The sequence below is a fragment of the Tenebrio molitor genome, chromosome 2, assembly GCF_963966145.1.
Source record: "Tenebrio molitor chromosome 2, icTenMoli1.1, whole genome shotgun sequence".
Lineage (NCBI taxonomy): Eukaryota > Metazoa > Arthropoda > Insecta > Coleoptera > Tenebrionidae > Tenebrio > Tenebrio molitor.
Genome location: NC_091047.1, coordinates 24,775,471 through 24,792,581, shown reverse-complemented (window position 1 = coordinate 24,792,581; position 17,111 = coordinate 24,775,471). Strand labels below are relative to the sequence as shown.

At 32.6% G+C, this 17,111-nt stretch overlaps 1 protein-coding gene across 1 annotated transcript in view; it reads left to right on the top strand.

Annotated features, from left to right (window-relative positions):
• Positions 1-14: 14 nt before the first annotated feature.
• Positions 15-17,111, top strand: part of fdl (fused lobes) — a 91,356-nt gene continuing 74,259 nt past the window's right edge. The window contains exons 1-2 of the mRNA XM_069040081.1: positions 15-183; positions 254-361. Coding sequence (XP_068896182.1) covers positions 172-183; positions 254-361 — 120 coding nt within the window. The 5' untranslated portion in view covers positions 15-171. The remainder of the gene's footprint in view (positions 184-253; positions 362-17,111) is intronic.

The window sequence follows — 17,111 nt, the reverse complement described above, 5'->3', positions numbered from 1 at the left end:
AAACCGGCCATGACCTGCCTTTCCAGTTTTCCACCGGTTTTTCCATAACCTAAACAATTTGCCATTTCCAGAAAATGTGGCAATTGGAGTTGACGAGTGAACTGGCTGTGGTGTTGTGAGGTCGTGCATAGGCAACCATCAATTGCCAGGCGAATTATTTCATCAGGTCTGATGTCGGTTTCGGTACGTATACCGAATTTTTCCGAAGTAGCACACGTTGCCTTCATTTTATTTTAGCATTGTTTATTTAAAGCTAGCCACACGGCGCAGATCTTCCCGTTCGAACCGAGCCGGCGGCGACACCTCCGACAATGTCAACAGTCAAAGAGGTCTAATTGCGAGGACTGGACCCGACAAACATGTAAGACTCCAATTTGCGCGCCTGATGAAATTCGTGCTCGATTGGATTCGCGATCACGAAATGGAAAAATCACAACAAATCGACGCTCGCCAGATGAGTTAACGTTCGCAATTTTCGCGGAAAAACTAATTCAGGGCGGTGTTTGCGGTAGGGGATGAAACATATGGATGAGTGTGCGCGACGAATGCACGTGCATGCCAATTTTTTTATCGGTTGCACAATTGCAAATGCATACGAATATTTCTCTTCTAATTTCTCGGTACAAAAGAAAAACAAAAAACCTGTGGCAACATGTTCAAGTTGAAAATTTTGCAACAGTCCAGTATGAATACTGCTTTAAGTTTTAACAAAATTCTCCCTTTTATGTTGCTTGTTGCCAAATAGTTCCAATCAATTTACGAAAACGTTTTCCTTATAGAAATATCTATAACATTTTTAAAGAAATTTAATATTATCAATCATCAATTAAATACATACATAACATACATACATAATACGTACGTACGTACATACAACATACAATAAATTAATTGATTGTATTTTGTTATTATTATTTTAATAAAAATAAGACCCTCAGTGTTCGATATTTACGTAACAGCTAGATCTAAATATTTAATGTTTCCTATTTCACTTTCAGAATCCTGAACTAGTTAAAATAAAGTGAAACCACATACCAAACATTTTTCATATACATATTATCATATGTAGTATAAAAAAATCTTTTTAGAAAATTCTTGAAATCTTTCAAAAATCAGTCAACCTGGATATTTCTTCTTCAGCTTATTCTATCTGACAGTGAGATTTTTCTATTCTGATCTTTCTTAACTACAATCTGTAGCCTACATAAAGCAATTATTAATCTGTTCAAGGTATAATCTGATGACCGATTTATTTAAGAAAGTAAATTTTAAAATTTTAAACGATAATCATCAGGTGCCTGATTGCATAACACAGAAAATGTGAAGGAGATATTCATTGCAGAATTTACATAACATTGCAAACATTTTTAAACATTAATAAATTAGTGTTTTTCTAAAATACTTTGAGAGTTAATATTGTTCGTGTTTATAATACATAATATGTAATGACATTTAAAAACCAATTTTAAAAAAATCAAGAATCAGTCAAATCAACAAATGTAGGGCCAGTTTTTACAGAAGTTAAATTAAGTTAATCGTAATCAAATGCAAGATTAACTAAACACGTGATCAGATTGAACCAATCGAAGTTTCGGATTCACGGGTTAATCGCGCATTAAAATTTAATTCGAATTAAATATTTAATTCTCTTTCTATAAACTGGCCCGTAGTCCGAGAGAATTTTGAAAATAAAGGAAAAATAGGAATTATTTTTACGTTGTTTTGCTGTGTTGTCATTTTTGTAAGACGCTTCACACAAGCTAAAATTAAACAAATTCTGCAAAATTTCCTCTTTTGAGGGTTTTCATTATAAATGTTTGTAACAACTAGTGGGCGTAGCGGCGGCGGCGCATCTAAAGCATAGGGCACAGCCACCTACGATGGTACAATCATTTATAATGACCTCGTATAAACAATAACTTTTTCTAATATACATATGTACTTAATTATTAGCATTTGGTCAACGATTCTTTTATATTTTTGTAGTGAAAAATTGTTTATTTGAATTTTGAAATATCATCTTCTACAGTGACAGCGTTAATTAGAATTTATAAACTCTGTCCACTCATAGATTGCTTGACATAAATGTTACTAAAAGTGTTCGCTCTACGCTACAACAAATAGATTCGGCGCGAAATTTAAAAAATGGAAAGAGCAGGTTTATACGTGATGTTTTATTATTATTCTGCATGTTTGCATTTAGGAAAGACGAAAGAAAACTTCAGTATAGTAAGAGTAATACATTGGGTTTTATTAATACAGGGTATTTCACGAGTGATAATGTGCCCGACGGAATTAAAAATGTAAGGCACAATTCATTTTCTAATTTCCGAAAAAAGCTGGCTACTGAAATTAAAATATCCAGCTTTTATCGGAAATGGCTAAACACAAACAAAAGATTTATTTAAAGCATGAACAAAAATTACCTCTGACTCATTTTCGATGTTGGTAATGTCACTTAAAGTGTTCATTATGCTAGATTCTTGAGGCACGCACTTACTTCACAAATTCAAAAAAATCAACAAAAATCGCAACGGAACAGATCAAAACAGCAGCACGATCAAAACTAATAACTTTTAAAAGCAGAGGAACGCAAAACATAGCTCTAAAAATGAAAAGTCGCAAATCTAAATGCTTAAACCACTTGACAGCACTGACAGTTTCAAATTTGAAATGTCATATAATTTATTTTTCGCGTGGGTTTTATAAGAACCAATGAGAATCAGTGGCGCGAATGTTTCAAGGTATTACCAACACAATCTACGATACTTTGATAATATCTTAATGTTATGGTTTGGGGATTTTGTTATCTAAGGATATTTAAAAAAGTGCAATCTATCAGTGGACGGAGTCTATCAGATTTTCGTCATTTTCTAAAAATGCCAAGATTACAAAAAAAGATACACAAAAATATTTTTATGTCTTACGAGTATCTACAGAACCTATATAAACTCCATCCATTTTCAATATACACAACTAAATAAATCTAGTGATTTTAGTAACTTTTGTGGTGTAATAGGATACAACTTTTTTCCACTGTAAATGCAATGTCACAGGTAATAATTCAGGTTATGTGTATTTTAAAGAGGTTATAATGTACGATTATTGTCATTTTTGACAAATCTCTAATCGAGACCCGCAATCAAGCAAAGTAAACTAGTTTTGAATATTTTACTTAAAATATGGTATCTACAGGTTAATATTAAATACCGGCATTGAAACCAGCAAGTATTTTTTTTTGTACATAAACACATTTTAACGAAAAGATTTCAGAGCAGGACACAGGGTGGAAGCATGATACATTCAAAATGAATAGTGCTCAGGAGCAAACCCTCTCAAGTCAAGCCTGAAGGCCGGCGGTCTTGTAATTAAAAAAAGCGCACAACAATGCAAATATTTCTTCACTATTCCATCGCGCGTCGTTTCCATTCTGTGCCTGTGCCCCCGATCCAGAAATTACTCCGTATTTTCCCTTCAGATATCTGAAGGAGATTGAAGCTAACACTAAAATAGATCAATTTAAATGAAAAGTGAATTTATCAACTTACCGCAAAAATTTCCCCAACCGTTCAGTAAACTGACATCTTCCCCAAATTTGGACCATTTTCTTCCCAAATGTTTTTAAAACAGCGGTGAACACTCTGGTTTATCTCTAAAGTGAGGCATTTTCTCTTTATAACACTGCCTGTGGCCTCCATGATATCGCTACTTAATCGTATTTTTTTCAATAATGATAATCTCACAGTGTCAAATAAAAATAAAACACTTTCATTGCAACACAAAAAAAGAAAATTCCCTAACAGTAATGTACCGGGTGATCAAGAAGGACTGTTTAAGTTGGCAGTACAATTAAGAAAATTTTTTAATTCGGTTATTTATAACACTGCAACCGGATATGTTTTGTTGGTTTATTTGACAAATATCTGATGTAGGTATAGCATTAACAACGACAAGCCATCAACAACCGAAAGTTACTCCTGTTATACGATTTAAAATACTATTCAGTGTTACCAACTTAAACAGTCCTATTTGATCACCCCGTATATTGAAAATGGATGGAGTTTATGTACTTCTTTCTCAAAATTGTGGAAATTAATTTTTTGTTTTAAATTTGAAGATTAGGTTCCTTTGTCATTCATTATTTCCAAACATTTTACCATTCGCAACAGACAAGTATTTTTTATTAACTGTCAACTCCTTTTGAAAAAAATCCAAACTGTCATTGTAATTATTTTTGCAAAATTTAAAATTTGTTCATAATATCTCGAATAGATTTTTAACAAACATCAAGTTAGGAGGTGATTTTTTTTTGACACTTCTTAATAGTTCGCTTCTTTGTTTTTTGATACTCGTAGCTAATTAATCCAGTAATTATTGATGGATTCCTAGGATTTTTTTCCCACCAAGCTCAATTTTGCTCTCTATTTTCACTTAGTAGTTATTAATGATATATCAAAAGTATTCATTAATCTGTTGTAAGGAAAAAACTTTTACAGCACCTAAGAAGTGTCAAAAGTTAATTTTTATTGATAAGGAAATACCGTGTGACCAACAATTACTGATTGAGTTGGCAATAAATTCTGGTGACTTTTGGTGACATTTATGTCATGTTCCAACGAGAAAACCATTTTATTAATAAAAGATTACACAAACTAATATAAAGGCTGATTCACATAGCCCGTTCCTTAGAAACTTTCTGATTTCCCCAAATCATATTAATATGAAAATTGGTAGTTGACTATAATCGACTACTCCAAGTTCAAATGAAATATTTTCAAAATGGTGGCACTTCCGGAAATAACGGAAATCGACGCCATCTTTATTTTTTTAACGGAAAGGCTTCATTTTGACTTCACATTTCGATTCTACGTTAAATTTTGAGTTTAGAACGTCTTTTTGTCAACACTTATCTGTCATCGTTTTTGACCTATGTCATCTTTTTTGCAAAAAAGCGAAGTTGCAGGGCTTCATTAACAAATTTATAACTCTTGAACCATCGGAAATAAATAATTGATTTTTTTTAGTTGAATTCCTAAAGACCTGGCCGATCTTTTCCGCCGTTAGTGAAATTATTTTTTTGTTTCATACGCCTACTGAGATTTTTCAAAATTGCTAATCAAAAAATGTCAAAAACTTAATTTTTTTAAATGGCAATCACAATTTGTGACACTAGATGTACCTAAATGTAAAATTTAATTCTAAGCCTACTTTAATTAACATTGTGTATGTCTATTCACAGTCGTTTTGGCGTAATTTCGATTTTTTGAGTAAAATATTCTTTTTTTTTATGAAACAATTATTTTATTTGAATTTTTATTCAAAAATCACATGCAATAAACAGTAGATAATAACAAAATAATAAAAAATAAGCAAATTAACAACAACAAAATATTTTCAATTAAATCATTTACATTAAAATATTTTTTTGTTAATTTGCTTATTTTTTATTGTTTTGTTGTTATCTAATATTTACTGCAATGCTATTTTTGAATAAAAATTCAAATAAAACAATTGCTTATAAAAAAGAATATTTTATTCAAAAAATTGAAATTACGCCTAGGCATACATAATGTTAATAAAAGTGGCCTTAAAATTTAATTTTACATTTATATCTAGTATCAGAAACGGTAGTTGCCATTTAAAAAAATTAAGTTTTCGACATTTTTTAATTCTCATTTTTAAAAAATTGCAGTAGGCGTATGAAACATAAAAAAATGTTGTTGATAGCGCATAAAAGCGGCCAACTCTTAGGCAAGTCAGTAAAGTAAAAATAAATTATTTATTCTGATGGTTCAGGAATTATAAATTTTTTAATGAAGCTTTGCAACCTCACTTTTTTGCAAAAAAGATGACACAGGTCAAAAACGATGACAGATAAGTATTGCCAAAAAGACGTACTCAGCTCAAAAGATAACGTAGAATCGAAATGTGAAGTCAAAATGGGGCCTTTCTATTTAAAAAACAAAGATGGGATCGATTTCCGGTATTTCCGGAAGTGCCGCCATTTTGAAACTATTTCATTTCAACTTGGAGTAGTCAAGTATCGTCAACTACCAAGTTTCATATTAATATGATTTTGAGAAATCAAAAAGTTTCTAATGAACGGGCTACGTGAATCAGCCTGTATATATATTCAAGAGCTTTAAATTTATCGATTAAGTTACGATAACTTGCTGTACAAATAAATATTAAGTTCTTTTGGTCACGATTTGAGTCGCTGTACAGGAAGTTTGAGTAATTTAATCGTTAATAATTCGAAGCTCGAATGGCATTTGATTAAATTATTTAGGGCAAACATACAATTGTACCAAGAATTATAAATATGAATATTTAAATACTCGTACATCTATTTATTTAAATATAAATAGATGTTGCTGTGGTTGTTTGAAAGCAATTATTGTCTATTATTAAAAATGCCGTTGGTTGAGCAGTAGGGATTTTATCAAAAGGCCATCCCTGTAAACCCATGTAGGTTTATTAAATGGCGAATTTTGATTGGTGGATTTGTATATCTACGTATGTTATGTTTGAAATTTTGGAATAATCGAGATTCTCAGTCATCTGCACACTTTCAAAATACCTAGTACATTATGATACAAATGATAACAAGAGCAACATTTTACATTCGTAAGATTGTATTTTTCACTGAAATGTCAAAGAAATGTCAACCATGTGCTCTTGTGAAGCTAGAAAACAATTTTTCGATTTCTGAAAAATTTACAGATGTTTATTGTAATTGTAAGCAACAATTATCCCTTAATAAGTGATAAAATGGGTTTTACCATTGAATATAAAGCATTAATTAATTAATAATAAATTTTTCGAGAGCTAGACAACCAATAAAACGACTGTGTATAGCCAGTATACTTATGCGTACGATCAAGCTAAGACAAATGTTTCTATAAAACAAAAGATGAGGTAGCACTCTTGATTTGTTTTCTTTTTGATCACTCGGTAAAAATTCATCTAACACACTAGAAATTATTGTTGATTAAACAAAATATAGACAAAATAAGATATCCAACAGTTTAGACCTATTCTAAAAATTATTAGCTTAAAACTAATTTTTTTCAAAATTTTCTTAAGGTTCACGATTTACGTTTTAATAAATCAAGTCTATATTTGTCAACAGTTAGTTATTATTACTTAATTAACAATCGTAAACATATTTGTATACAATTTAATGTGTCATAAGTAGGGTTAGGCGGAAAATAGTTGGCGCTCCCCACCAGTCCGCTACAGCGTCGCACCGCTATCTTTTCGCTGCGAGCGTGAACCGTGGATCGTTTTATAATACGAGCGCGCTGCACTGGATCGTGATGGTGGGAGGTATTCTTGACGCGCTCACTATTTTTCGCCCAAGTCTAGTCATAAGTCATAACAACTAAATGGGAAGTTTAATTGTATGCACAGCAGAAATATTATGTTAACCAATAATAAATAAGAATATCTAAATAAGTAAAAAATTTAAATTAAAATCAAAATTGAAATGTAAAAATTGGATGTTCTCATTTGCACCGTTTCCAATCAGCAGGCCCGAACTCTATAAATCACAATTCTCGACGTTCCAATCGGACCTTTATCCTTTTTTAATCCTTCTCTTAATTCCTGTAATTGGTATCTTCCTTAATTAACTGGTAATCGCCGTGAAGACTCTGTTTTTTATTATGTTCGAAAACATGAAGTCGTAAGTCGTGTATACAAGGACACGATATGATTCAGTCTCGAAGATTATTGCTAATTGGGCTATATTTTATGGCATCTGTCACTAATATCCGCAGATTATATCCAATTTCAGTTGTAATATTGCGGTGTAAGGTTGGCCAATTGCAATAAGCCTCCAATTTTGATCGCTATCGGTCTGGGTAATATTCGATCCACCCAGTTCATGTAAAAAATAAGCAAAGGGGTTTAAATGGCTTAACACCGGAGCCGTATTGAAATCAGTGACAATGACCAACCAAAAAATTGTATTACCAGGACAGCACATTCTGAACCGGATTTATCACAGTTCAACGAAATAATCAAATTGGAAAATGCAAAGTCTTGTATTGCAGCTGCAATTTGTAGATGCACTGCATTTTTTGATACCTGTATGCACAATTACACTATTTATACTTACCCATGTGGTCATATTCTTTGTTCTGCTCGACATGAAAAAGCCGATCTTCGAGAATTTTTCTAGTCGAAAACTGGCTTTACTGCTTTACAAGACAACAACGCCTTTTGCAGTGCACAGACATTCAATGCAAGCTCGAGTAAGCGCAAATTTGTAAAATGCAGTAAATTATAAAAATCTGATACATTTTCTGTAATTTGCTAGAAGGCACTAATATTCCACAAGTTTGATAAAAAACTAGGGTTTCTGTAACGTGAATTCTGTTTTGTACCACCACAAAAGCCATTAAAAAATATTAAGTCTTTTAAAACATCAGCGAACGTGCATAATACTTAAATTAGTTTTGTCCTGTTCTTATTTTCTGTATACGACAAAAGTGGAAATATTTTTAGAAAACATTGTGCAATTAAAAAATGAATCATAAAAGTTTTATCTTTTAATGAAAATTGTAATAAACTATTGTTTTGTGATGCATTATGATGGCAATATTATTCTTCACAAATGGCTTTTTAATTATCAGTCTCGTTTCATACTGCGTGCATTACATACAGGTGATTCTGAAATAAGTTGACACAAAATAATTCTGCGTAAATGACTTTTGGAGGTGAAATGAAAAGGATGGAAATTACCCTATATGCTTGTATACAGTGAGCGGCAAAAGTATGGAATAAATTCCTTAAAAATTAAACAAAATTTTTTTAGAAAAAATCTTTGGGCAGGTCAATTTTAGTTTATAAAAATACATTGTATGTATTTTAGTACAAAATAAAATTCCAAGCAGTCTTTTGTTTTCGAGTTATGACGTCATAGATACTTTTTTTAAATGGAAACCCTCTATTTTTTTTTTTGATTCTGATAGCCCTTTTCATTATCTAAACGCCAGTATAAAAATTTTGTTACCTTACATAAGGAAATTTTTGAGAAAAAAAAATAATAAAGTTGGAAAAAATAAATTGTATAACGAACAAAAACAAGTCAAAAACTGTGTTAGTAAGTACTTAAAATTATGGAATTAAATCTTTGAATTGCCATCCCCCAGCTTGTTGACAATAAGCAAGTTTATGAAGAAATTCCCCCTGTTTTAGTTTTATCCCAGCACCCAATCAGAATTAAAATTTCTATACGTTGTGTTTCTGTTAAATGAGTCATTTTCGAAAACGTTTTGTAAAACAAATAACACATACGAATGAAATTGACAGTAACATTTGACTGTTCGATTTACCTACTTGATTTTTTGACTTGCTTTTGTTCGATATAAAATTTATTTTTTCCAACTTTATTATTTTTTTTCTCAAAAATTTCCTTATGTAAGATAACAAAATTTTTATACTGTCATTTAGACAATTATAAGGGCTATCAGAATCAATAAAAAAAATAGGGGGTTTCCATTTAAAAAAAGTATCGTTGATGTCATCACTCGAAAACAAATGACTGCTTGGAATTTTCTTTGGTACTAAAACATGTATTTTTATAAACTAAAATTGACCTGTCCAAAGATTTTTTTGAAAAAAATTTTGTTTAATTTTTAAGGAATTTATTCCATACTTTTGCCGCTCACTGTATATTTTCGACGCCTATAAATAGGGAAAATTTGTCTGAATTTGTTCACTTCATTAGCAACCATCGTTACATCAACTCCACAATAAAGTCCTAGGTGCAAACACACAGTTTGTAAATGTTTCTATGGAAATGATCGAAAGGAGTAATGTCATAGGTAAATAAAGTCCAGTTTTTAATTATAGTCCGATGGATCAATTAATAAGCAGAACAACTGTTATATTGCTATCTCTTTTCAACATAATGTAAAACAACTATTGAACTATGGTACGTATTAAGGCGCGTACAGACTACGCGAACCGAGCATGTAATGTAACATGTAATGTAATGCTCGTCGCAAAATTGGTGCCACGAACAGCCGACGAACCGAGCACGCAACGAACAGCTATACTCTGTCCACTGATGATAGATTGCGCGCTTTTTTACAGACACAGAGACGAGTGTCTACACTTTATAACATTTGCTATATCATTAATACTCGAAGAATAAATAATTCCAACAACAGTTTATAACAATTATTGAAAATACCTGTACTGAAACTTCATTTAGAGTCACAGCTGTAATTCTGTAAACAACATCATAGGCATAGGATAACTACTGGCTGGATGGAGAGTTTTGTATTTTTCAGTGCGTTATGTTTTTAAGTGATTTTTTTTATAATCGTCTCAGTTCAGTTCGATAGTTCCGAGGTTGCGTGTCATTACAGCTACATTATACAGGGTCGCTAAAAAGTATGGATTCAGCTAAATATTTTCAGAACGGTTTAGCAGAACGCATTGAAATTTGGCACACAGGTAGAAGTGTTTAAATTTTATCATCTGATAGTTTTTTCAATTTTCTAACGTCATTTATTTTGAAGATGCAAAACTAACTTGTTTTTTTTTAAATGGCACGGGGGATTTAAATGTAATATTTTGAAAATATTTAGCTGTATCGATACTTTTTAGCGACCTGTATGTGATAAGAGTGATAACGAAAAACCGTTAGCTTTAATTTTGTGTAGTGATGCAGTAAGAATTATGTGGAATCTGATGAAAAAAGAGAAAAAGGCTCGACGAACTTTATAAAGATTTAAAGTTCCAACATATTAGCGGACAGCATAAAATTTTTAATAGAATGTCTCCCACAGACGGTGAGAATTTACTAACCAAAATAGGACCCAAAAATCTCCAAAAAGAATACGCGTTTTCGATGTGCAATCTCAATTTAAGGCAGGTAAGTATTAACGCAAATATTGTTAGTTCAGAAATTTGTTTAACGAATTAAAAGTAGCTACAATGAAGAAAATGAAGAAATTTTTTTTTCTTTACCATTTTACAGGTAAACTTTTGTAATGACAATTTGTCAGTAGAAAACGTTTTTGCACCACCGGTCATTTTCACGTGTTTACCGATTTCATGAACATGTTTACTTATCAAAAGACGGTAAGTAATCAAATAAGAAATTATTGTTTAGATTCGGCATCGCGTGCAGAGCAATGGGCCATAAACTAGTATGAAAAATGTAAAAAATGCCTTCTTTGGAAAAATCAAACAATTTAATAAATTAAAAAGAACATTTTATCTATTTATTAATAGTTCCGATGATGCAAAAATATTATTAAGCATCACGGGTGCTTGTCCCTCAGAATAACTGAATGCCCATTTTGGGGCCGATTTCTAATTTTACCTGAAAAGGTAGGAGCGAAGTTGCTGTTGATTATAACATTTACTCATTCATTTGTTAGGCTGTCTTACAAATATGGTGATCCATACATTTTATTAAATACATACCATAACTTACTACTCTTTAAATAAATTACAAGGAAGCGTTCGTCTGATTTGGACGGCGAAGCTGTGAACCTCGAGAGCGCATGCGCGCCACGAACGGTTCGCAGTGCTCCGCTCAGTGTCGGTTTTCTGACGAACACAAAGCGCCATTCACAAACGCATCTCCACAAAGGGAGCTGACCACAGTCATAAACTCATAAATCTAATCTCCAACAATTTCAGTTCCCATTAGTTTTTGTCCCTTATTTAAACGGTCTTGATTGTCAAATGAAACACTGTAGTTTTTTCATTTATGCTGAACAAAATAAATAGGTTATTATTATTTTTGAAAGCAACTCTTTACAGTAACTAATAAATAAGTTTCACATTTTCTAAAATAATGCGAATTGTGTCAATTTGTTGTAAGTCGAGATGGAGCATGCCATCAGCTTCGCAAATCAATCCGATGTTTAAGTCAATTATTGTTATATTACTACAGATTAATTCCCACATACATCAAACGTGCGTGTTCAGCGCTTGCTTTCATCCAATCAAAAATGTTTATCGCGGATAAATCGTCTTCCTAGTTTGTCTTCTGTCAAAAACGAATAAAATTGCATGTTACGCCAGTCAGATTCCCAAATTGTTTTTAATAATTGTGTTTTTAATAACTGTAAGTATTAATAGTTATTTAATAAACTAGTTTGTTAATGAAGGCGATTAATAATCGAAACTGTTTAAAGCACGAACGAGTGTAGCGAGTGAGTGGCTTTAATAGTTGAGATTATTAATCGCCCATTAACAAAAGAGTTAATTACAAAAATTTTTCGTTGACCGCAAACTTTTTTTTTTTGGTGACAAATTTTGAAATTAAAGCCAAATCAAAACCAATTTCATCTTTTTCCATAAAGATGACAGCTTATAAATACCTTCATCCTTTTTTTGTCTTCAGGGTAGGCCATTTTTAAAATTTTCAACACTCTCCATTTACTTTTCCACAAAGAATGTCAGAAGACGTCAACTCCATTCACATTCAATTTCACGTAAAAATCACGGTTGCTAAGGAAACCTAGTTACCTTTGAAAAATATGACATGCAAATTATAACCAAAAATGTCGGCTTTTGAAAAAGTGAATTCGTAATTGTGCAGTTATGGAGCTATAAAATATAGAAAACCCTGCTGCACTACCTGCTGCAGTGTTGGTAAGTGCAAACAACGCATGTTCGAGGTTGTTTATACATCAAAATATCATCAAAACGTCAAAATCGCAAAAATCGTTGATTAATGAAAAATAGTGTATTAATGAGGTCCATTAATACACTATAATTTAGACAAAATAATTAATTAATATTGAAATTAACAAGCGGTCAACGGAAAAAATAAATAATTAACGTTAAAGTTTGAATTCTGGAATTAATCATGCCAAAAATAACGCGACCTAATTTGTTAAATTTGATAAAAAAATTAGGTCTTGTTATTTTACCTTCGATTATAATTTAATTTTTTTAAACAATAATTCGTTTTTTTTTTGATGACACGGAGTCTATTTTCGGTACCAAAACTAAAAAACAACCAACATTCTACCTACTTTCTCCGAAGATGTGCAGTTATGGCTTTGCCTTTTTTTTTAATTTTGCGACTGGTGCAATATGATTAAAAAAGAGAAGAAGCGGCGACGTTGGTGGCGAACCGAACTCTATAGAAAACGCGTCGGTAGTGAACTTATGCAGGATTTAAAATTTCAACATGTCAGTGGACATTATAAAAATTTTACAAGAATGTCTCCTACAGACTTTGACAAATTATTGACAATGATAGGACCGAAAATCTCGAAAAAAGATACTACTTGTACGTTCGCGGGAGAATGAAAATTTTATTTTGAAAGCACACTTTAGCCACGAATCCCTTCCTTGTAACCTCCTACCTTTTCAGGTAAAATTAGAAATCGGCCCCAAAACGGGCATCCATTTTATTCTGACCATCGCCGAAATACGGGCACAGCACCCGTGATGGTTACATATTTTTTTATTGGTAACCTATTTTACATACTTAATTAAAGCACGCCTCAGTGTGTATAAATCCAACTTTCAAAAACGCGGGTTTTTTAAAGTTTCCAGAGTAACATCAACAGCCTGAGAGGACCTGAGAAACGTGCACTCTCCATCCCGCCACTAGTTTTCCTACGGCTATGATGTTGTTAACAGAATTACAGCTGTGAATCTGAATGAAGTTGAATTATTTATTCTTCGAGTATGTATTAATGATAAACAAATGTTATGTGCGCTATTCGACTTTTTGCAGCATAGACACTCGTCTCTGTGTCTGTAAAAAGGCGTGCGATCTATCAGTGAACGGAGTATAGAAGCTGTTCGTTGCGCGCTCGGTTCGTCGGCTGTTCGTGGCACCAATTTTGCGACGAGCATTACATTACATGTTACATTACATGCTCGGTTCGCGTAGTCTGTACGCACCCTTATATTAAGCGCGTCCCACTATACATACATCTCGCTTGGCCATATGCGATTAGAGCAAGACGCGAGTTGTACGTTTATTGCATTAACGACGTCAAATTTTTAGGTTAGGTTTTAACCACATTTGTGATGATTTTGTTTAATTTTGCTTGAAATTCCACCGTATGATGCCAACGAAAAGCTACGCAACTCTTTCTTGAACAGCAACCACTGGCAGAAACGAACCGTTATTATCTCGTTCCCGTGTAATAGTATATTATGTGGAGCAAAAATGAAGTTTTATGTGCTGCGGCTAGTAGATTGGCTGCCGAACGCTGTGAGGCAGACAGACAAACCAGCCAAAGAACATAAAACCATTTTTGCTCCGAATAACATATACTATTTTTTCTTCAAACCTTCCTAACAAATTATTTAAGACATGTTAAGAAACCAGGTAGGAATTTCCAATGATTTAGCTAGTTTACTTTACTGCCGCTCATCAGCGGAGATAATAACTTCACGGACGCCCTCAGCGGAGATAATAACTTTATCTGCCGCTCGTCAGCTCGTTAGATGCCATGACAATGAAGTGACACTTTAGCATTATCAATGCAGCAGGATAATGTCATAATTTACGGACGTTTGAAGAAAAAATACATTTTTCTAACACTAATATCTTATACTGTTTCCATGGTGCATTTGAGCTCACACCTTATGTTTCCCATAGAATACGCTTTTCTCTATAAGACACGTCGTCAATAGCAACGTAACTTATAGAGTCATAAAATACGCTCACACATATTATTCAAGTAACATTTTATTCATCATTTTTACAGTAATTATTATCACAAAAGTAAAAAGTACAATTATTGAATTGGAACTGCCACATTAGCTTCGTGCTCTTGTTCCTAACATCTTCTTCTTTAACTTCTGCTGTTTCATCCAATGCAAGTGCCCGGCCATCGAAAACTGGCAATCTTTACATTTTCTTCAAATGATTCTTGCCGTAATCTAAATTAACTTTTAATGAAGTTCTACACACTTACCCCATATCAAGAAAAGCCAAAATGACATCTTCCGTCACCTCCGTTTTTTATTGTTCCGGCCTTGAAACGAAACACACACCTTTTCGTATGCATTTTAGACTTCATTGGTAACAAATTGCCCCTTTTTTCTGATTTCTTCTGAAACGTTTTGGCACATTTCAACGATGAAAATTGTTTTTTTTTTCCAAATTTGTTGATATTATTACCATAGTACCCACGGCAACCTCCGCATTTTGTGTATTGTGACGCGCCTACAGTTTGTCTCAATTCTAAATTTCCACCACCTGTTGAATTATGTTGGCAAAATTAGGGATTCTTATAACCAAAGTTGGCAATATAATTATTTTATAAATATGATTGAAATCATTAAAATTAGTTCCTAAGTTTATTTTGCTTTTAAAATTTGATTTTCTACCTACTTACTTGCTGCATTTTAAAAAAGGTTTTCGTTCTTTCCCTTTATTCTAAAATTTTGAGTTGTAAAAACGGAAATTGGCAGATAACCTAACAAATACAATCTGACGCATTTTTCACCAAACAGTGCTGCCGGTTGTATTTCCAAAGTAGAATGCAGTGTTGGTGGAAATTTAGAATTGAGACCGACTTTAGAATAATTTCTGAAATTATTAAAATTTCTGTTAAGATGTTAGTGTTAGAAAAAATCTTGAAGACAACGCGTGTTTTATAGTTTAAAAATCTCGATCTATTAAATCCTCGCTCCCTGCGGTCGCTCTGATTTAAATTACGATCTCGATTTTTAAATCGTCTATAAAATACTTGTTGTCTTAATAGCTATAACAAATGTCTTATTAGCGTGTCAGGGGATAAACTAATACGTGGCATTGCCGAAATAAAATCTAGGAAGAAAGAAAGACAATCCAAACCAGGTTTTTTAGTGCTGTTTTCAACAACTTTTAATATATCTTACCAATTATAGTTGATAAATAGTTATGAAAGAACTGTTTTTTGAAAGACGAAATGAAAACGGAGAAATGAATTTGCAGACAGCACGAAAGAACGACTCAAAATCTCAAAAATTGAAATTTGTAATGAGATCTGTCTCAAGTTGCTAACATACATTTTTAAATATTGGTATAGCACCATGCACTCACTGCTGTCGAATGTCAAAAGCAGACGCAGGTCATGTCGACTTCTTGATTCGGACTAAGATCATCGGACTATAATTAAAAAATGGACTGTATTCAAGTTTGTGACTGACGGGCACCTTTTACCTTTGATTATTATTGTTGCTAAACTACCAAGATAATCAGGTAATCACCTTTAACTCAGCAGCGTACTTACCTATTAGCAATTTTGACCAAATTTTCAATCATTTGTATCTCGAAAACGAAAAAACTTTTATATGATTTTTTTTTTTCTATGACTTCTTCTTACAATCACCAATTACCGGTTTTTTTTCCAAACTTATTTCAGAATCACCCTGTATAACGAAAATGATCTAGATAGACGGGACAATTTAAAAATAGAAATGTATTCAGAAGGTTCATCGGCTAATTAAATGAAAAAGTCATGAAAGCACAGACATCTGTTCCCACCCTTGCGATAACGTCTCACGTATTATTTTCATGCAAGAGCCCACCCAACAATAATTCTTCAGGTAAAGGAGACAATACTGTGTGTGCAGCTGACATGTAAAGTAGTAGTTATACCTGACTGTTGTTGAGCTTCCTTAATTTGAACTTACGGGGAAACGAAGTCGTTTTGGTAATGCTTGTTTGCGTAACTACATAAGACACACACACTGCTTGTAACCCGAACACCGCAAATATTTTCACAATACATAATTACTTTTTGTGAATATGCAATGCGATAGAGATTGAAGAAATAGATAGAAAATGGAGACATGGGTCTGTAGTAGATTTTGTGACATTTGTTTATTGCAAATAATAATAATAATACTCTTTATTGATTAACAGAAAACCCTCTTATAGGACAATATAATTCAGATAAAGAACGATTTACAGAAAACTGTATTTATTTTGTTATTCGTGAAAATAAGGTATCCAGCTGAGGCACTTTGTCAGCTTTATCTTTCTACGGCCTACACCTGGTGTATGAGTCAGTTGTCCAACATTTTGAAGAAACAACAGGGATTAACTTTCAAGGGTAAAAGTATTTTTACAAAAATGTTCAGTCTCTGAGATACACCAAAACCGTCAACACTTGTAT